This window comes from Enoplosus armatus, chromosome 11 (assembly GCF_043641665.1).
Source record: "Enoplosus armatus isolate fEnoArm2 chromosome 11, fEnoArm2.hap1, whole genome shotgun sequence".
Taxonomy (NCBI): Eukaryota; Metazoa; Chordata; class Actinopteri; order Centrarchiformes; family Enoplosidae; genus Enoplosus; species Enoplosus armatus.
This window is the reverse complement of record NC_092190.1, coordinates 14,769,288-14,790,634: the sequence shown is the minus strand read 5'-3', so window position 1 is coordinate 14,790,634 and position 21,347 is coordinate 14,769,288. Positions and strand designations below refer to the sequence as shown.

Genomic DNA, 21,347 nt, shown 5'->3' with positions numbered 1-21,347 from the left:
CTGGATTACCAACCGGAGAAAGTGGACAGAGTTACTTTGTGGAAATTATCTTAATTACTAATTTGAATGGGAATATGCACCATTGAGCACAATATTGACTAAAACAATAAGCACCTTAAGATGGGCAATGTCTTGTGAAGGGGTTCAGTGTCAGCATGTAGTTTTTAATGCATAAGGCTTGTGTTACTTTATACTGTATGTTTCCTATTGTCAACAAATCCCATGAAAAGACCAAAACCAACAATGTGTTAGTCCATCTCTCATACAATTCAGACTTTCCTATCCTGTCTGTGGCACTCAATCCCAAACCCATTGGTTCCTAATTAGGTCACAGATTTTTTTGCATTGCTTTCCTTTTAAACAAATGTTACTCAGACAGGAGTAAATAGTACATTTTTGGGGACTATTTTCAGTTGCGGATTAATACACATTTGGTGCTCTAGTGAGTATCTTCTGCATGTGTGTGGGATTTACTCAAAATACACTCGAGTGTGTGTTCATGGTAATGAAAGAACATGTCACCCAGTGTAACTCACTGTGGCTCATTGATGTGTTTTGACTTTATTATTTTTGGAGAACAATTAAAGTCTGCTGCTCAGAGTAATAAACTACACCAGGCTTTGAATACACAGGAAGTGTTGATTTAGGTCTTTTCATGGATTTTTTTCAATAAGACAATAAGAAAAATATAGAATATTACCAGCCTTGTCCTTTTTAATGCCTGGATTATTCAGGATGATATTGTGCATACATGGTTCATATTCCTAAAAAGATTTGTGTTTCATCAAGACATACCCCAACATATGAGTACTTGCTGCTTTCTGGGCATCTAGGCTAATTATAATGACGTTGCCATGTGAAGTCTGCTGTGTGCTCTGTACTTGATGTGTACATGTAGGTTTATGTAGGAGTACATAAACAATGTACAGAGAGAGGCATAAAGAAGGATCAGTAGAGGCCCACAGCTCATTTTTGCTCCAGGGCCCCTTAACAGCCATGATATGAAGCCATAGTCAGGACAAGCTGACAAATCAGACATTTCTATGTATTTATAGTGACATTTTCATATGTTTAAGGCACCATCAACACAGTTTTGGTCCACACACGAGTAAAATGAAGTTCTCTGCAATTTTGCATTCCTGTTACATTTCCATACAGTAATACTCTTATGTTGATTTTAATTTATTTTAAATATTTAAGTCTAAAACTCTGCCTGAAATTGTTGTAGCTAGGCTGTTTTAAACTCTGGCAATGACAACAGCTATCATTGACTGATTGAAATACACAGCCGTCCATGTTGTGCAAAGTAAAGAATCACACACATGAAATACAGTGTTATATCATTACATCGCAACTATGTGTTCATTTTTACATCTATATGGTGGAAGAGAAAACAACATCTTGTTTTGTGTTATTAAAGAGCAATGCACAGCAGGTCACTGTTCTCTGTGTGGTTTGTGATGTGTCTTAGAAAAACAAGTCAGCATATATCCCTGCATGGTGCACAAAGATGCAGATGGCTCTCTGGTTCTCTGGGTGCTTTGAGATCTGATTATTGGCACCCTGGTGTTACACTCGGGTGCTTACTGAAGAAAATCTATACGCCCCAAAGCCAAAAACAGTACGTTACAGAAAAGCACTGTCAGGGCCAACACACATTTACTAACTTGTACTGCCCTCTTTTATTGTCTGATTTATTAAACTTATGTTAGAACAATTTAAGTTTAAAACACAGAAGACAGTCAATGTGTGAAAACCACACAAATAAGCCAGGGCCATGGCCACTGTATGATTGAGGACAGTAAGGTTTCTGAAACCCTGGCTACAGCCGTGAAATGACGCCATAGTGTCCCTCTGTGCACAGTGTCGTATGAAACGCTGGGGGGCGTTTGACCTACATTTGATTTTTGCATTTCATTTCACAGGCTCGTCTCAAGCTCAAGAACACCACGGATGATATTATCACGGCTTGATACAAGTCCAGTATGTTTCGTTAAACAGATTTTTCGTAACTTGCGGCGATCAACCAACAGTAATAGATCGTGTGAAGCTCGCTAAGATAACTGCGGAATTATCCCTCTAAACAGGAACTTAGTTCCTCTTCCTTTCACTGTTTCTCGCCGGTGCCATAACAGTGTGACACTGTCTGTGGAAGAGGGAAAAAAGGAGATGGCAGGGGCCAAAGTAAGTTATTTTACACTTCTTAAAGAAATGAATTGCCCTTTTGTACAGCTTTGTTAGCTATTGTTCGTAGTTTTAAATGGGCGGTTTCCAAACGTTAGAAACAAATTGTTCCCTTTCATTGAGTTTCATACGTTTAACTTCAGCGACAGGTTGGGACATGTTGAGACTACAGCAAACGTTGTCACACCCCCTATTGGATGTCTGTACTGGTTTTAACAGCAGGAGAACAACAATAATACCTTTCGAAAAATCAAAATGCGTTCTTGTCTGTGTCTGTGTTCAAAGCACGTCAACTCTGATGTGTTGATCAAAACAAGTGGCTTGTTTGATTCCTGTAGTCAGCATTGGTGTTGTGTATGGATGTTGGATTCTCCATGTCCAACTCTGCCCCCGGTGAAGAGCCTCCCTTTGAACTTGCCAAAAAAGTCATCCAGAAGTTTGTCCAGCGCCAGGTAAACGTCTACTGCACATTTAGAAAAGAAACAAGAAGCAAACTGAGCTTAGGTGTGTGCCAAGGACACACACCTTTGACAGACACTGAAAATGCCTTTTTGTCTTTTGACAGGTGTTTGCAGAGACCAAGGATGAACTAGCTTTAGTTCTGTTTGGCACGGACTCCACCAAGAACTCACTGGACCAAGATGGCCAGTACCAGAACATCACAGTGCATCGTCACCTTATGGTGCCTGATTTTGAGCTCCTGGAGGAAATAGAGAATCAGATTCATCCAGAGGGTCAGCAGGCTGATTGTATCCTTTTGCTCGATGCTTTTTATCAGCACCTCTTAACTCTCTGTTAAGGTATATAAGTTTTAAGCCTACAACTAATGACACTTTTCACATTACTGTGGAAGAATTGGCACAGATAATATTGAGATAACTTTTGTCAGACCCACCTTAAGGTGCTTATTATTTATGGATTAATGTGATTAAGTACCTTGTTTTGTCATATATTTAATTTTCTGGATAAGCCAAAACAGACATTCCTGTTGAATTGTTTTATCCATTAACAATGTCTTAATAGTTTTCCCAGAAAATGTATTATATGACAAAATATATTGAAAGAGCATTTTATCAATAACATTCATCCCCCCAGGCTATGTTACATAAGTTCCATGGCTTTCATTTCACATTCATTTGTAAAACACATGAAAGGATTCATTAACAATTGATAACATTAACAATAACCCTGCATATATCTTAGGGCTGTGTAGTGTTTTAAGCTCTTTAATCTGACCGACCTAAAACATTCAGCTTATGATGGTATCAAATAGACTAAAGAAAGTTACTCTTCTTGTTTGTGAAGCTGTAAGCAACAAATGTTTAGAATTTTTACTCTTTTAACAACGAAAATTGAATATTTGCAAAATGGGAATGATCACTTTTAGGTTGACTGTTTAATAATAATTATTTCAGAGCTAATAGCTGTAACTTAATGACTCAAGTGATTAGATCCACTCAGATAATATCTAGTGTATTGGATTTAATTGTCTAAAGTGTGCTCTCCGGTGTGTTTATATGTTTTTATCACTATGTGCTTTGCAAAAGGCAGACAATTCTGTGAAAGTTATGGGATAAAGACCGACTCTTTGACTCTTATTCATGCGTCAGATTCTGTTTGTGTATTGATGATGTGTGGGAATGTGTTCGCTCCTTAACTGCTGTTCAACAGGGCTGGATGCTCTTGTTGTGTGCATGGATCTCCTTCAGACAGAAACAAAGTAAGAAGCTGCCTGTATCATGTACATAACTCTCAGTCTTCACAGAAAAAAACAAACAGTTTTAAACTGCATTGTAATGTTAATTGTGCTGATGGGATTATTGGTTTTTCATTGATGTGACATTTTGTCTGGGGTTTCTTTTCAGGGGGAAGAAGTGTGATCGTCTCAACATCGTCCTCCTGACTGACCTCAACACTCAGGCCAGCTCAGAGCAGCTGGACATTATCATCGAAAACCTGAAAAAAGCTGGCATCACCCTGCAGTTTTTGTAAGGCTCAGACACATTCACCAAGTGTAATTTTAAAGCTATCTACCTTCACACAGGCCACCACAAACTCAAAAAGATAGATAGCATAGATAGCTATCATATTCATATCTAATAACAGTCCCTCTAGCTGTGCTGTTTGTTGCTCTCCCTGCTGCTCTAATGGCTATTTTGCTAGAGGGTGCTGTAGTCTCCATTCGTACAATAAAATGGTATTTCATTATGACATGCCGAATGCTCCAGTGCTGCCATTATACACAAGAGCACACCTGCAGATAAAGAAGCCCCAGTGAAGGTATAGAATGATGATAGAAATGGCAGCCATTTAAATTATAACAGATGTGAATGACAGCTCGCCTAGGGCACTACAGCATCCAGGACCACTACAGTGCAGCATCAACATCAGGCTGATGGTGGCAGATATTTTATTTAGCTGATAATTGGTATTTTGATGAAAGTTGGTTCATTTATAGGTTTAAAACGGCATGCTACACATTTTCTATGTTAGTATAAATACAAAGACACTCTTTTCTGGATTCTCCTCACACTTACTGTCAGTTATTAGAAGTCACTCTGGATTAAAGTTCATTGCATGTAGTTTCATGGCATTTACTCGTACCTATGTATCTTTCCTTCCACCAATGTTCTACTCAAAATGTATGCGTTTTCAGTTTGCCTTTCCCTGTGGAGGACGATGAAGAGGGTGGAGGAGATGCGAACAGAAGAGGCCCTGGCCACCCGGGCACGGGTAAAGGTCTGTCCAGGGAACAGAAGGATCGTCTGGACATGGTGAAACACATCATGCTGAGTCTGGATGAGGAAGACGGCCTGGATGAAATTTACTCCTTCAGGTTGGAGGGCTCTTATTGAACAATGGATATTTCCTCACTTATTCTTTAAATGTTTTCTCTCTGAATCACAGGATTCTTTTTACATTTAAAAGTATTTATGTAATGCTTTTATTGGATGATGTCATATGGCTTCACTCCCGCTGTAGGAATGCAATTGAGCAGCTGTGCATGTTCAAACGTATTGAGAGGAGACCCATGGCCTGGCCCTGTCAGCTGACCATTGGCAGCTCTCTGCCCATCCGTATTGTTGGATACAAAGCAGTGAGTTTACTGTGAAGTGCACTGGATGAATGTACTACATGCTTATTACACAGTGCTGTTCCACATGTAATCAATGTAATCATGATGCTTTGTTCTTGTTCTGATCAATTAGTGACACCTTGTGGCAAAAATGTATTCTACTCATTGGTTCCTGCAAATGGTGTTGGAGAATTTCAGTCAGATGTTTTGTTTGTTTTATTTGTTTACTTAGAATAAAATGACTAAAAAACAGTTTTTGATTATATCCTACATACCAGTGTGTATCTTGTAACTGTAAAACCTGTAAACTGTAATCCAGGTGACAGAAGAGAGACTGAAGAAAATGTGGACTACAGTTGACGCTCAAACCACCCAAAAAGACGACGTGAAGAGAGAGACAGTCTACTGTCTGGATGATGACAATGAGACAGAGGTGCAGAAGGATGATACCATCCAAGGTGAGGCAGTTGTTTGATACCAGATTGCTTCATGTTGTTTTACTTAGTTACATAATAACACAAAAAAACACTTTTTTTGTTCACAGGTTTTCGTTACGGAAGCGATATTGTTCCCTTTTCCAAAGTAGATCAAGACCAGATGAAATACAAACATGATGGGAAGTGCTTTGCTGTTCTCGGCTTCACCAAACAGAGCATGGTATTGTACTTTTTACTCCAGTGTGATCTAAAAAGTATTCAAGTAACACAAATCTCAGATAATGTAAACCTAAACCTGCTGTTTCTTTTTCCCATCTGTCTGCAGGTACGTCGCCATCAGTTCATGGGGACTCAAGTCGTCAAGATGTTTCCTGCCAAGGACGATGAGGTGAGGATGGAGAGAACCACCACATTGCTGGTGACTACATGTTGGTGCTGACCTGTTCGTGTTTCTACTGTTCTGTCTGAGCAGCATGCAGGAGTTGCGCTGTCCGCTCTCATCCGAGCACTAGATGAACTCCAAATGGTGGCCATTGTACGTTACACCTATGACCGGCGCAGCAACCCTCAAGTAGGAGCAGCCTTCCCGTGCATCAAGCGAGACTATGAGGTGAGATCACCCACTCCTAAGCATGCTGTTTTCAAGTATATTCACTGAATCTGTGCCAAATATCACAGAGCTAATTGTCTGTCACCCTCAATAGTGTCTGATGTACGTCCAGCTGCCCTTCATGGAAGACCTCAGACACTTTACATTTCCTTCTCTTGAAAACAAAAAGTTCACTCCGTCAGGTACTGTTTTCTGCTCATTTTTATGTTCTTTTTGGATACAAAACTCCTCACAGAACTGACTTGTAACTAACTCGCAAACTCCCACATGATGTTATAAGTGACTGCTGATTCTCCACAAGAGGGAGCTTTCTAATCATTATCACAGCAGCAGCTTCAGTGTTTAGAGCTGCAGGTGTAAACATGACAGTGCTGCCCCTTCAAGTGCAGGAAGGAAAAGCTGCTGCAATTCTAAAACTGTTTCACCAGGTTTCACGCACACCGGTGTGTCTACATTTGCAGTTTTTAACTTCCACTGCTCTTACTTATAAGTGGCACAGGTTCAGGACTGCAGGTCTGATACTGGCTGGCACTGCAGCTCTACAGTTGGATAATAAATAAGATGTAATAAATAGAAAAATAAGTTGGAAGACTTCACTGAATGGACTTTTGCGTGTTATGTGATTCCTCTAGACCCCCAGCTGTCAGCTGTGGACTCTCTCATTGACTCCATGATGTTGGTAGAGGAGGATGATAATACAAAACAAAAGGACATGTTCAAGGTCCACAACATTCCCAACCCTGCCTTCCAGAGGCACTTCCAGGTACTGCAGTAAAGTTTGTATTTACGAGATACAGCACCCCTATTACTTATTTATTCTGAGATGAGGCAGATGGCAAAGTTTTGAAGGAGACGAGGAGTGTCATTCTCAGCTCCGTGACATTACAAAAAATCTTTCATCTGTCTGACAAGAACTTCACCAGCTAGAGGCTGTTGATATTCTTCCTCAGTCACTGTCTGTCTCACCTCCCTGACCCAACCCCTCTTTCAGTGTCTGCATCATCGTGCAGTCAGCCCCGGCACCCCTCTTCCCCCCATGGAGCCATGGCTGAAGGCAGCTCTTGAGCGCCCTGATGTCATTAGTGAACGTTGCCAGGCTCCACTAGAGGAGATAAAGAAGAAGTTTCCTCTCACAGAAGTGGAGAAGAAAAAGAAGCTGAAGACTAGTGCTCAGATTTTTGGCAAAGAGTAAGTTGGATTCAGTATGGTGGAGGGTGCTTGAATGTTACAGACAGAGCTGTTAGTCATCTAGTGAAAAGTATTTGTGCTGTCCAAAATATTTATGTAGAAGATTGTATAAAAGCATTTGGAATGTAATTTATGTATTTTTAGTCTTACAGCAGTGTTTTATAAGCGTGTGTATAAGTGTCTGTGGTGGTTTTATTGGCTGTACAATTTCCCCCCGGGGATCAATAAAGTATTTCTGATTCTGTAATAATAATAAGTATTCTAACGGGCCCCTTTTTCCATTTACAGCTCAGAGGAGCCAGATGCCAGGAAGGCAAAAGGAGACGAAGAAGAGGAGGAGTATAGACTGGCTGACATTGCCGAAGGCTCTGTTACTTCGGTGAGAATCAGGGGAGCTGGATGGCATAATAATCCTAGAGAGATAGCCACTGATAAAAAGCAGCTATTCCAAATAAAGTACTTCCGCACTTGTTTGAACAGGCATACTTTAAAATTTCCATTTCACTTCAGTCCTCACTCATTTTAAACTCTTAACCAGGTGGGGAGCGTGAATCCAGACCGAGACTTCCGTACTCTGATCAAGCGGAAGAGTCTTCCATTTGGAGAGGGTGAGATCCAGTTTTTCTGGCGAGCTGGCCTGATAAACAAATCTTCTGGTTGCGTTATAAACCATTGTGACTCATGTTCAGCCCTGGTAATTGTGTTTATCTTTTTGTTTGGTTGTGGTGACCCCCATGTCCTTCCCAGTCTGTCAGCAACTGACTCACAGGATAGAGCAGTTGCTAAGCAACAAGAACACGCACTACTACATGAAAAGCATCACCTGTATCCAGGCTTTTAGAGAGGAGTCTGTTAAGGTAAATAAACATTCACTATCTTCCATTTGGGAAATGCATGATGATATGGGGGTTTCTGTTAGAAGAGTGAAATAATTGTGAGATATCAGAACGCATAGTTTTGGCTTTGCTACGGAGATTATGAGTCAACTTGAGAAGATTACAATGAGTCTGTTTCATTTCTCGCGAGTTCAACCGAGGCCAGTTCTGGTGTGAGTATGTGCTTAAGTGTCTGTATGTTGATGTGAGCTTTTAGAGACTCATAAATGGATTTTGAATATTTCTTATCTTTGGTAATTCAGCAGGGGAATGCCGATCTGTACAACAGCTACCTCCAGTCCCTGAAAAGAAGCATCCCAAACAGAGGGCTGGAGGTCTTCTGGGACCTGCTTGTTCAAGGTACGATAAGCCTCTTTACTCAGGGCTGCAGGATTTCTCTCAAATCATTCCTCCCCTGAGATGAGATGAAATTTCCACATAATTTCCTGAGTGCAAAATGGGAGCTGATTGATGCTTAAAAAAATGCTCTGCGGCCTGAATCATAAGTCTGCTAAAGAAGTTCAGTGTTTGTGGACTTAATTGTTGCTGTTTGATTGACAGATGCAATAACTCTGATCAGCAAGGACGAGGTTGAAGGAAGCACCGTATCCAAGAACGAAGCTAATCAGGTGAGTTGGTGTGAGCCGTTGAGGACACTGTTATATATATTTGAAATGAAGGTGATCTTGGGACTAAAACCTATTTTGTCCCCAGTTTCTGGTTGCTGAGGAGAAGAAAGAGGAGGTGGCTGCACCACCGGCTGAAGATACAGGAGATGTTGATGACTTGGTAAGTGTTTCTGTGATTTATTTTTTTTTTTTTAATTACAGTCCTTTTCAGGTTTTAAATATTTAACTAATTTGCCCCAAACTCATGTTAAAGCCATTTCCTGTATATTTGCAGGATGTGCCTCAGAGTGCGTGTCTGATGATGTGTGCCTGGCCTATTGAGACATTTTCATATAAACTCTCCAGTCGTACATGTTTTGTTTCTCTTCCTGTGCAGCTGGACATGATGTAAGAAGGGAGGCAATGGGAGAGTCTGCCGTGGACATGCAGAGAAATGGGAAGAATGCAATCATTCAGCCGGGCCAGACCAAACCAATTCAGCCGTCCATTGTTCCGCCTCCCACTTGGAGACCCCTGATACTTGTAACCGGTGATACTGAGTAACTGCATACATACTGGACAGAACCTTGTTTGACTTAATGTTTATACTAGTACTGCATTAAAAAACTACTCTTTTCTTCAAAACTAGAATGTATGTCGAGGGCTTTAAATGTTGTTTGTCTGAAATGTCTTATATGTTAAAATGATTTTCAGTAATGTTGGATACAGTGAGTGCTTTATATCTCACAATTTATGAGCACTAGAAACCCCTTGTGACTTAACATAAGACAGCACTGCCATGTCCACCAAACTGCAGGTTTAATATCTGAAATCATTAAAGCTTAATGGTTGATGAATGCTCGACTTGTACTATGTTTTTGTTCATAACAAAATATTGAAGATGAATACAGTTTTCCTGACAAATGTAGAAAACCACAAAGCTGTGATGTAATTTGCAAATTGTACAGTGCATAGTAGAAACATAGTTAACCAGTATCTTATGTTTAAAATGCTAGATTAACAGCAGTAGCACCAGTATAATATTCACGTCCATGTGGTCTCTCTTTAACATACCCACTGGATGAAACGGTCAAACAAACTGGACCCGGACAGACCAGAGAGGTCTTTTCCTTTAAAGATGGCGTCCTGGTCACCCAATGCCAGCTTCGTTAGGACTTCTTGGTCAATGTCACTTCCTGTGGCTATCACTGTGGAGACGACCTGTGCCCCACGCATGGCACTAACCGCCTCCTCCAGGTTGATGCTTTCAGTGATGCCGTCTGTGATGAAAACAAACGAAACCTCTGCGTTGCGTCTCGTCTGGCGAGAATTTCCGTTGCCCAAGATGTTGTCGATGGTGTGGATGATGGCAGGCCCCACGCTTGAAGAGGAGTCCAGATAAGGCAATCTCGCTATGCCGTCAGCGATGGTGGCAGGGTTGTGTGTGAGAGGGAAGGCAACGTGGTTCTCGTTTTCCTTGCCGAACTCAATCAGTGCCAAGCGGGATCGCATACGATCAGTCTTGCTCCGGGCCAGTACCAGTCTGTCTGCCACCTTCTGCACAAATTCACGGACATGCCGGAAGTTATCCATCCCGAGGCGCTCTGAGCCATCGAGTAGAAATACCAAATCCACCGGCCGCTGCACACACGGAGCTACTTCAGGTTCTGTAATGAAAGTAAACAAATATCTCACTGAGCTGCACTCCATTAAAACATCCAACAAACAATCTGTCCATAAATAACACCTACCACTTTTACAGGGGAGATCGGGGCACACAATCACCGGCTCTGGAAGGGACATCAAATGGACATGGGTTAGACAAATACTCAGAAGGACCAGTACTGTCATCCTGCTGTGTGTACGGGTACAGGCTTACCAGGACAGAGCACAGTCTGCATCGTTTCTATGAAGTCCTCAGCCACCAGGTCAATGTAGCGCTTCATCTCGGTGACACGTTCCTTCTTGCCACACGCTATTGACCCCAGGATCTCATCATCCTGTTCCTTTTTAAACATATCGCCAACCCCAATGGCATTCACCACCACATTGTTGTCGTCGCAAAGGTACTTGAGCAGATCCTCGTCGTCACGCGGGTCAAAGCGGCCGTCTGTGATCACCACCACAGATACTTTGGCTCGGGCTCTCTTGCTGTCCCTGATGAGGTTATCATAGGCGAACTTGAGGGCTGAGGGTGTGAAGGTGCCCCCAGCGATCCACTGCAGTTTTTTCACCGCCGTTTTAAAGGCAGACATGGAGTTTATGTTCGGGTCATCGAGACGGATGGCCTCAAAGGTCCCGTTGTGACTGAATTGTACAACTCCGACTCTTGTACCTACAAGAGGCAGACATGTCAAGTGGTGCCTTTCCAAATTTGTGAGTTCAGTTTTTGATAAGGCTGGCATTACTCTTTAAGTTCTTATTGTCAACAACTCCCACGAAAAGACCAAAACCAATACAAATTTCTTACCTCTTCCCACGTATTTTTGGGTCACAAATATGTGGGTTTTTTAATAGCAAATGTTACTCAAACAGGTTTAAATTGTGTATTTGTCAGGCACTACTTTCAGTTATGTATTAATACACACATGGTGCTGTTGTGAGTGTTTACAGCAGCAGGATGCGGAATTGACTCAAAATGAACTACAGTGTCCATGTTTCTTTGTAATGAAGGAACAGTGCAACGGTTTGGCTCATTTATGTGTTTTTCATAGTTTTTAGACAACAATGGAGGTCTACGGCACAGAGGAATAAACCAAAACAGGCATGGGCTACACAGGTTATACATTTAAGTAGCCTAAATGAATTGTTGGTTTTGGTCTTGGTTGAAAATAAGAAAAAATATAGAAATAATTTAGTTAGAGGTGCTTTTCAGAAATTAATATGAAGATGAAAACAAAAACTTGCTAACATCATTTTGAATGTGAATTGACATTGTTTACAGTATGAAGTTGAAATATTAACCCTTTTGATTGGTCACTTCAGTCACAGTATTAATAATGAGTCCAGCACCAACATGGGGCCGGCGCTGTCCAAATATTTTTGGCTCTAACTGTATATTCAATGGTGGATTAAGTGATTCACTCTTTGGAAATGGTTAATCTTTTATGGCAACCTCTACCGCTTGTCACTTGAAACCGTGTCTGCAAAAGGATTTGCAGGGAGGTCTGTGCTGTGTTTTTGCTCGACTGTACCGGTTGGGGACGCAGGGTTGTTGGCCATAGATCCCAGCCTGTTGATGGTGTTGATAACGAAGTTCTTCTCCAGGGTGAAGTTAGTCAGCCCGACACTCTCTGAGCTATCAATTACAAATACAATGTCCAGAGCTCCACAGCGCTTCTCACAGTCTGAGACAAAAGACAAGAACAGGATCAGTGTGCTGAGAGATACTAAGCAATGAAGCTGTGTTTGATCAGTGGTGATATTTGCTCACCACAACAACCGCACGTCTCCCTGACGTACGTCATGACATCACAGTCCTGCAGTCACAGGTATGCAGGTGAGACGTAATACAACCAAGTAAATATAGTTAATATAGTATTTTCAAAACTGTAATGCTTTTTAATGTGTACTCACAGTGAGCCCAGGATCGCCCACTGGTCCTGGATCCCCCTGCACAAACACACACACACACACACACACACACGCAAAGAGAGAGCAATGTAATTGGATCTGAAATCTGCATGCATGGTCAAGTCATTATTTGAGTGGTTGTGCTGTTGCTCACATCAGATCCAGGGTCTCCTCTGGGTCCTCTCTCTCCTGGCGCACCCAGCTGACCTGCTTCCCCCTGCACAGAAAACATATTTTTCAATGGAAGTGACTCATGCGTGTGCATAATATTGCTTTTCTTTGAAAGTATTTTTCTTAGTGGTTTCTGCCTCTAATGTTGCATATTCTGCGTAAGTCTTTACCTCATTCCAAAATATGTTTTAAATGTCTTTTATTGTGTTTTACGTAGGCGCTATTAATGACTAAACAAAACATCTTAAGCTTAAGTGCTGATTATTGTTTTCATATCTGACATCGAGAAACGTCACACCTCACTGGTCCAGTTGGTGTCACATGATCCCTTGGGACTGTTGATGTGTGTCCAAATGAGAAACAGCACCTGGTACAATCTCTAGTGACTTCACAGCCTTGTTTTTCAGCTAAATTCATACAAGACGTATGCATATTATGTTTACTATGCTGTCTTTTCTCACTGTCAGTCACTGCAAAATACATTTCACCCAAATTACAAAAAAAAACATTTGCACCTGACCTTTAATGGTATCTAACCATGCATTGCAGATATTTTCAGTTTCATCAGCTGAGGTTTTGATGTACTGGATCTCAAAGATTTTTGCCTCAATCCCAATACAAGAGAGGTGCATAAAACATATTTTGTGGATGACAAAGCACTTAAAATTGATATTTAAATCTCCAACATCTCTTTCCATAAACAATTCACAGACCTGCCTATGAAGAGTTTTCTGTGGAATTACTTTCTACTGAAGGTAGAGTCCCAATGAAAAGTGATCACAGTGATGCCTGTGCATTATCCTGAGTACCTGAGCCATTGTTTTTGGAAAGACACGCTGTTGTTGCTTTCAAAAGTAAATATTCAACGCTGTGTGCACCAAATTCCATTCAATTAACTTGTATTTTAGTGGTGGCAGAAATCTCAGACATGTCTCAAGACTTGGGCAAATAAAATGAAAGCTACTTGCACGGCTAGATACCATTAGTGTTACGTTAAAACATAAACATCAGTGCTTGTTTTGTTAATTTACATTTCCCTGATGTCCCTGATAGAACACTTAAAACATTGTGTGTTATTAATCTTACAGTCACTCCTACTGATCCTTTATCTCCAGGTTCTCCTTTGGCCCCACATTCACCTCTGCCACCCCTGGGGCCTCTTCTACCTGGATCACCTCTGTCTCCCTGGAAAGATCAGACAGCCACTTGAGACTCAAATATGCAGGATGTGCAAGCAAGTATTTCGTGAGGTAAACAGAAAACCGTACAGTGGGTCCTCTTGGTCCAGGATAACTGAATCCTGGTCTTCCGCTGTCACCCTTTAGAAAAATATAACATCGATCACTGAACGTTATAGTAGTTTACATGTTGCTACGGTGTAAGTGATGAATAGAAAAGTTTTACCCACCTTTGGTCCAGGTATCCCAGAGTCTCCTCTTGGTCCGGTATCTCCAGGGTTTCCCACGGTCCCCTGCAACCACAGAAGAAACTTTCAGTGAAAGTTGAATCATACTTTCTAAAGAATCCACTCAAAACACAAGCTCAGACAATGATCATTTAGTGTTGATGAATATGATGTTATAAACGACACACATTTCCTCCGGGGCCCCCTGATTCTCCTGGCTGACCCCTCGGTCCTGGTAGTCCTTGGTCTCCCTGGAAGAGAAAGAAAGTAACAGAGAGAACATCATTACTGGACATCACCTTCACTCCAGCCCACATACACAGAATTACTCATGCTGATGTGAATTTGGCAATGGACACATTTTAAAAAGGCTTATTTCTTCTTTTGCAGAACAATTTCCCTGCAAAATGTGTTTTTTTATGATAACAGGCTCAGCTCAGGCTATTTTTGGCAGGACACCAGTACATGAGGGCAAAACTCCAGTATTGGAGGTCTAAGGAGGGACTTGCTGAGTTCTTAGGAAGCTGTTGAGTCACCCCTCTGCCAAAATCCCCCCACAGCGTGATCCCCTCACCTTTGAGCCCTGGAGTCCGTTTTCCCCTGGCCGACCTCTATCTCCCAGTGGCCCTCGTTCTCCCTTGAAAAGAAATTAATGTATCAGGATTCATGCCACAACATTAACCATCAACCAACGTATACAAAACACCACAGTCAACAGAGATGCAACAGAGATCTATTTCAGTGAAACTTTCCTGAGAATGTGGCTATGGGAATGCCCTATAGCAACACAGAGAGTTTATGATCTTTCTCTGTTAAACCCCACAGAGAGATTTGATATTCATGGAACTCGTCTGGCTCTCACGCTGTCGAAATCTCTTGCAAGGTCAAAAGACTCCACTGCTCTTTGTCAGTGTTTTCCAATAAGTCATTATTTGACTTACAGATCACTAGCACCAGCTCTGTTTCCCTCATGTTCCTCTCCACATGTTTTTTTTTAAACACATTACAGTAAGTTGAGTCATATTTAAATTGTATAAAGATTAGTATTATATAATAATTATCTATTATTATATTAGTATTTTCTGCAGCTTTTCCAGGTTGTTCTTTAAAAAGGCAACAAACCTGCTCCAAAAACAAAACCAGAAATATAAAAATGACATTACTGAACGTGAAAGTGAGTATATGTATAAGTATATATGATATAACTTTCTCTGAGCGCTGAACTTACCTTTTCTCCTTTTGGCCCAACAGGACCAACTCCTCCCTTTGTTCCAAAATCCCCTCTCCTTCCCTGTGAATATTAATTTATAATCATTCATAACATATTATAACATATAATATATATAAAAACAAAATTCTCTTTTTTAAATAAAAAAAAATACCCGTTCGCCTTTTGGTCCAGATGAGCCAGGAACCCCCTGCAAGAGTTAATAGTGTTATTTCAGAGTCAGCTTTGTAACATTACAGTAACTTACATTGGGATATAACAGACGTAATCTATAATAATTAGAATAAATTTTGTACCGAAGGTCCCTTTTCCCCCGGTGGCCCTGGATTTCCAGGATTTCCTGTTTCACCCTAAGGAACAGAGATTCAGTTCTGTGATTTTGTTTTGAAGAAAAGGAGAATCATCATTGTTAATGTTTTCTGTTATGTTTTAATTTAAAAGTTACCTTTGGTCCTTGATCGCCGACAGGGCCCTGTGGACCCGACTTTCCAGGGCGGCCTGGGTCACCCTAAACAAACAAACAAACAAACAAACAAACACGACTGAAGACATAACTAATGCTTATTCAAAATGTCTGTAAAGTTTTGTACAGACATTCATGTTCCCCAGAGGATGAATCATAATGACTTTGGTGATCCAGCTGGTTGACATTTATGGTTTTGAGTGAAATGTCTCAATAATCTTTGGAGGGATTTCTGTGACATGTGGTTCAGACATTCATGTCCCCCACAGGATGAATTGTGGTGACTTTGGGGAGCCCTCATCAGGACAAGATTTTAATTTGTCAAAATACTTTGCTTTTTGACTAAATGCCTGTAAAACTGAAGACATTCCCCTCAGCCTCAGCTGTGTTTTGTGCTAATAAGCAAATGTTAGCATACACGCTATTATACCTGCATGTCAATGATAGCACGTTAGCATGCTGATGTTAGCATCTAGCTCAAAGCTAGCTGCTCTATGAGGCTGCACTGTTTTTATCTGCTGATAAGTTAAAGGGAAGAAAGAGATCCCAGTTTTGATTGAATACAGACCTTTTCTCCGGCGTCACCAGGCAGCCCAGTATCCCCAACATCTCCATGGTAACCATCTGGTCCCTTTTAGAGACAAAAACAAAATGATTCAGTGGTGCAGTAAACGAGTAAACGAATCTCCAGCCACATGCATTATTTCAACTAATAAATATGATTAAATAAGATTCGATTCGATTATAGAATTGGGCCTAGTCATGATCTAACCAAACATACACTTTCTGACCTATAACTACTAGACTTACCTTGTCACCTGGATCACCTTTGCAACCAGGAGCTCCAATTCGGCCAATTTTACCCTGAAGAATTCCCAGAGACAATGACATCATATCAGTATACTGAAGATATTAGAGTCATGGCATACTGTACATTTCACTTTGTTGTATGAAGACTCGCCTTTTGGCCGTCAGTTCCATTCCTGCCAGATACTCCTGCCACTCCCTATAATATTTGGACATCAGTGAAGACAGAAATATTAACTCCAGTAAGCAAACACTGACAGTGTTGGATGTAATAGAATATAAAATGGAAACACATACGCAAGAGCAACATTAAAAGTGTTATTTACCTTTGCTCCACTTGCTCCGATTTCACCCTGTCAAGGTAAAGCAGAGCAGCCATTCACCCCAACATCACTCAATTTGACAGATGAACAGAGAAGCAGGGAAATAAAGATTTATCTCTCACCTTGTCACCTGTCAAACCAGTCTCTCCCTATATCAGAGCACAGAAGGACATGTTATTGAGATAAAAAAGACAACTTAGTTAACTATGCAGCACACAAGATCATCAATCAGCGGGCGTCAGCAAACCTTTGGACCGGGTTGTCCGATGGGACCTTCAATGCCAGGATCACCCTGTAATATAATAAATTACATTCAGAATTAAAATGATATAATGTCATTTTTACAGACTTGAAACAAAAGAAGTGTAGTAATGATGCTAATTTCTACTTACCTGCCTACCCTTGCCACCTTTTGGCCCAACATTACCTCTGTCTCCTTTCATACCCTAGAAATGAGCACAAATATTGACGTGTCAACAAAACAATCTTTGGTCCAAGCAGAAATAACACATCATTTATATATATATATTTGTTTTGATTTTGGGTTTCGATACTCACTTTTGGACCTGGAGGCCCTCTTGGTCCAGGGATTCCAGGAGTCTCAAAGCATTTGTGTTCATAACACTACAAGAGGAAAGACAAAAATGAAATAATATTATATATGTAGTAATACATTTCTAGAAGCAGAAATGTATCCAAAACCCCTTTTTAATTGCTAGTTTTGTTCTGTCTTACCTGTAAATAGGCTTGATATTTCTGCAAAGAGAAGACAACACTAGGTGAAAAGTACCTGACAGTGATACTGCAGTTTAAATCTGAATACAAACATGAGCATTCAAAGTAAGAAAGATTTCAGATTACCATGGCTTTTATGATACGATCGATGGATGCGGTCTGTATTTTTGATCGCCCGTCTACGATCTCCACAGCTAAGTAGTCATCACGGTACAGTTCAGATGGAGAGCTAGCGATCTCCCTCATCCCTATTTCATCGATGGCTTTGGATGCTGCCACTGAGAAAATATGGATCCCCTGCTCCCGGGCCTTTTCTGACATCGCCTTTATCCCCCCACATGGACTTCCTGTCACATGCCCGTCAGTGATGAACACAGAGAAGAGGGCGCCCCCTGTCCCTGAGTAGTGCTGAGTCATTTGCTGGATCATGTTTTTGAGGGCGCAGTCGGTGTAGGTGCCCTTGCCCCTGTATTCGACCCCACTGAGGTTCCTGATGAAGTTTTCCCTGGTCGTGAACTGGCTGAAGACCCACTGCTCCTGGGAGAAGTTCTGGCCTCCTATGGACCAGGTGATCTGGATCTGGCCCTTGTATTCCTCATCAGCCAGCCTCTGGACAAAGATCTTGGTGAATTCCTTGATTTTTTCCACCAGCGCCCCGGGTGGGGACTCCTGTAAGGCGATGGTCTCTGAGGTGTCGATGGTGAAAAACAGCTTGATGGGACAGTCAATTATCCCGGCTGGAGGAGGGAACATCGACAGACATGTCAACATCTTTAGTGCATTGTTAAGTACAATTTTGAAGTACTTTTACTTTACTTGAGTGTTCTCTTTATTCTTCCACTCTTCCACACTGCATTTCAAATACTTTTTACTCCACAACATTTATCTGACAGCTTTAATCAAATAAAGATTTTTTTGCATACAAAACCTTAAAAAATATGATACTTTATAAACTGAAATACCCAACAGTATATACAAGTACAGCTGAAATGATTAGTCGATTAATCGCTAAGTCAATTGACAGAATATTCATTGGCAACTTTTTTGATTTATTTATTTGATTGTTTCAGTATTTTTTCATGCAAAAACATTTAATGGTTCCAACTTGTTCCAAGTGTGAGGATTTGTTGCTTATTATTGTGATCACTTTAATTTACTTTTAATAATTTTCATGTTTTAACCATTAGCTCCACCTCAACGTACTACAACAGTAAGATGCTGCTTACACATTAAAGCATGAGTAATGATAATCTAAATAATCTAATGATATAATATATATTAGTGGAACACTCACAGGGGACATTTTTCTGCAATTTGTACTTTTGCTTTTAATATAATTTAATATTTAGTAAGTACATTTCCCTGATTATAGGCTACTTACATCCTTTTATTTAAATACATTTGCTTGTAATAGAGTATTTTTACAATGTGGTATCAGTACTTTTATTTAAGTTAAGGATCTAAATACTTAACTACCACTGGTACAGTTTTGTGGTACTTTTACTTTACTTGAGTATTTTCATTTTATGCTACTTTTCAGATTAACATTTTTCATACAAAACAAATGATCACTATGAATTATGATGCATTGTTGTAGTTTAAACTACCAAAAAGTATATAAAGCAAATAGAATTAGCTCCACCTTGACAAACCACAACATTAAAGTACAGCTTACATGTTAATGCATCAATAATAATCATCCAATAATATAATCACACTTACAAGGACCACCTTTTGATACTTTAAGTACATTTTGTCGCCAGTACTTGTGTAGTTTTACTTAATAATAGAGCATTATTAGGGTGGTTCGTTACGTTAAGGATCTTCATACTTCTTACTCGAAAAGGCCTCAATTCTTGAAAATAACTATCATCATATTCTACTGAGCTGGAAAGAAATGAATGAAACTCACTCTGACAACCTTCAGGTCTTGGTGTTGGATGAGGTGGAGTGGGTCCTGGACTGTCACCTCGCCCAGGTATTGGCCTGGGTCCACGGGGGGTTACATATTGAGGGATTGCAGCTTGGAGCACACATAGAAAGATGAACCCTGAAATCATCGCCATTTCTCCTGCAAAAAAAACAACAACAAAAAAACAAGACAGAGAGGAGTAAATTGGACAGTTGGAGTCTTACTTTTAACTCCCTTTGAATGCAGGAAATAGCTGTCAAACAAGTGAGTCTTCACAGAAGGCATCTCCACAGAGCTCAAGAATGTTTATCGTTGTTTTAAACAATGTCAGCGAACAACCACACTGTGTGGAAAGAGAGGACAGTATTTAAATGGAAAGTTGCGTTGTTGAATCCCACCTGTTCAGTCCAACTGAAATCCATGTCGGGGGTTTCCCAACTATTTAATGTGAAGAACGGTACAACATAAAAACGACAACAGAGGACCTAGATAAGATTTTGTGTAAGGAAACCACCATCCAAAGAAGAGTTGTACCGTTTGGTGTGAGCTGATGGGACAGCAGTGTGCTGTCTGTAGGTGAGGATCACTTTTACTAAAAGCAGAAAATCCCTCCCTGTAGGCCAACATCAACCAACAGAAAATGTAGAAAACACAGATTAAACTGTTGATTTGACCACAATCCAAATCAAAAATCAAATCCAACACAGTTGTGCTGTTGTACAGTGGTGAAATATAACCAAGTACATTTAGTCAAGACTGTGCTTAAGTATCATTTTGAGGTATTTTGTACTTTACTTGAGTATTTCCTGTTTAAACTGCTTTATACTTCTACTCCACTACACATATTTAACAGTTTAGGTATTAGCTATACTTCAGAGATGAATTATTACATCAAAAACACATTTTATAAAACAATGATGCATTGAAACATATTAAACTACCCAACAGTACATAAAGTAGATCCAATTGGCTCCACTACAATGTAATATGCTGCTTATATATTAATGCTGTAATCTACAACTCTGAACATGGCCATTCTGGATGATGAGCACTTTATACGGCTAATACTTCTGTACTTTTACTCAATTAATATTTTGAATGCAGGACTTTTAAGAGAGTACCTCCCACATGGTGTCCACATTAGGACGCACTTTATTTCACTCTCCTTACTTCAAGTTATTCTCTTCCAAAAACACACGTCAGCTGTGAGGTCAAGTGCAGGTAAACAGAAGACTAATTGCTTGATATGTTGAGCTGCTTTACACACGACTAACTACATTGCACTAAACCTTTAGAAAAGTTCAAATAAAGTGGACTCACCGCGGCGACAGGATGGGGAAAGTTAAATCCAAGCTGCGACTCGAGACTGTCAGGAAACTCAAGCAATTTCCAGAGACTGTAAACTAAAGATAATCATCTCAATCGGAAAAATCCCATATCAGCGAAGTCAGTCGGGGTCAAGTCTTGGCCGAGGAGCCGCCCGTTTTTATCCTCAACTGACGCACGAGCAGCGCCAGAGGCCCTTCCGCGCGCGCGCACATGCACGCACGCACGCACGCGCAAGGGTATTTCATCGGAGAGCCGACGTTTTGGTCAGCGTCTGCTGTTTGACAGAGCAGCTGGAGCCGAGAGGGACGGCACAGTCTCCAAAACAGAAGATGTAATTCTGGAAAAAAATAAAGTGGCTTTAAATAAACACAACGCGCCGCAATAATCTATTTATCTGCCTGATTTGACAGAATAAATGTGAGA

General features: G+C 40.6%; 2 protein-coding genes across 3 annotated transcripts; one reads left to right on the top strand and one right to left on the bottom strand.

The window, feature by feature from the left end:
- The first annotated feature begins 2,156 nt into the window (after positions 1-2,156).
- Positions 2,157-9,836, top strand: xrcc5 (X-ray repair complementing defective repair in Chinese hamster cells 5). The gene is made up of 21 exons (XM_070915180.1): positions 2,157-2,184; positions 2,523-2,636; positions 2,750-2,933; positions 3,856-3,904; positions 4,050-4,172; positions 4,841-5,020; positions 5,167-5,281; positions 5,580-5,718; positions 5,805-5,917; positions 6,023-6,085; positions 6,170-6,307; positions 6,402-6,489; positions 6,940-7,070; positions 7,299-7,495; positions 7,784-7,874; positions 8,034-8,103; positions 8,243-8,352; positions 8,634-8,730; positions 8,932-8,999; positions 9,085-9,159; positions 9,376-9,836. Exons 1-21 carry the CDS (start codon positions 2,170-2,172, stop codon positions 9,388-9,390), a joined length of 2,175 nt encoding a protein of 724 aa, XP_070771281.1. The 5' UTR covers positions 2,157-2,169; the 3' UTR covers positions 9,391-9,836.
- LOC139292795 (collagen alpha-2(VI) chain-like) lies at positions 9,781-20,967 on the bottom strand. 2 transcript variants are annotated; one of them, XM_070915178.1, is made up of 28 exons: positions 20,916-20,967; positions 19,596-19,754; positions 17,810-18,420; positions 17,684-17,704; positions 17,507-17,572; positions 17,341-17,394; positions 17,196-17,240; positions 17,071-17,097; positions 16,952-16,978; positions 16,780-16,824; positions 16,629-16,682; positions 16,387-16,449; positions 15,801-15,863; positions 15,652-15,705; positions 15,510-15,545; positions 15,356-15,418; positions 14,702-14,764; positions 14,316-14,378; positions 14,131-14,193; positions 13,991-14,041; positions 13,809-13,907; positions 12,706-12,768; positions 12,555-12,590; positions 12,412-12,457; positions 12,173-12,325; positions 10,858-11,313; positions 10,730-10,768; positions 9,781-10,645 (listed from the first exon to the last, which is right to left on the bottom strand). In XM_070915178.1, exons 2-28 carry the CDS (start codon positions 19,747-19,749, stop codon positions 10,044-10,046), a joined length of 3,117 nt encoding a protein of 1,038 aa, XP_070771279.1. In that variant the 5' UTR covers positions 19,750-19,754; positions 20,916-20,967; the 3' UTR covers positions 9,781-10,043. The 2 variants fall into 2 exon arrangements, with proteins under 2 accessions (XP_070771279.1, XP_070771280.1); XM_070915179.1 differs by having other exon boundaries at positions 19,605-19,754.
- Between the last annotated feature and the right edge of the window lie 380 nt (positions 20,968-21,347).

Coding starts and splice junctions, on each gene's coding strand:
- LOC139292795 (XM_070915178.1), bottom strand. CDS start 19,749: ATGGCGATGATTTCAGGGTTCATCTTTCTATGTGTGCTCCAAGCTGCA. Junction 16,450..16,628: donor AAGGTGATCCAGGTGACAAG/GTAAGTCTAGTA, acceptor TGTCTCTAAAAG/GGACCAGATGGTTACCATGG. Junction 14,765..15,355: donor TTGGGCCAAAAGGAGAAAAG/GTAAGTTCAGCG, acceptor TTTCTTTTCAAG/GGAGAACGAGGGCCACTGGG.
- xrcc5 (XM_070915180.1), top strand. Junction 4,173..4,840: donor GGCATCACCCTGCAGTTTTT/GTAAGGCTCAGA, acceptor ATGCGTTTTCAG/TTTGCCTTTCCCTGTGGAGG. Junction 6,086..6,169: donor TTCCTGCCAAGGACGATGAG/GTGAGGATGGAG, acceptor CTGTCTGAGCAG/CATGCAGGAGTTGCGCTGTC.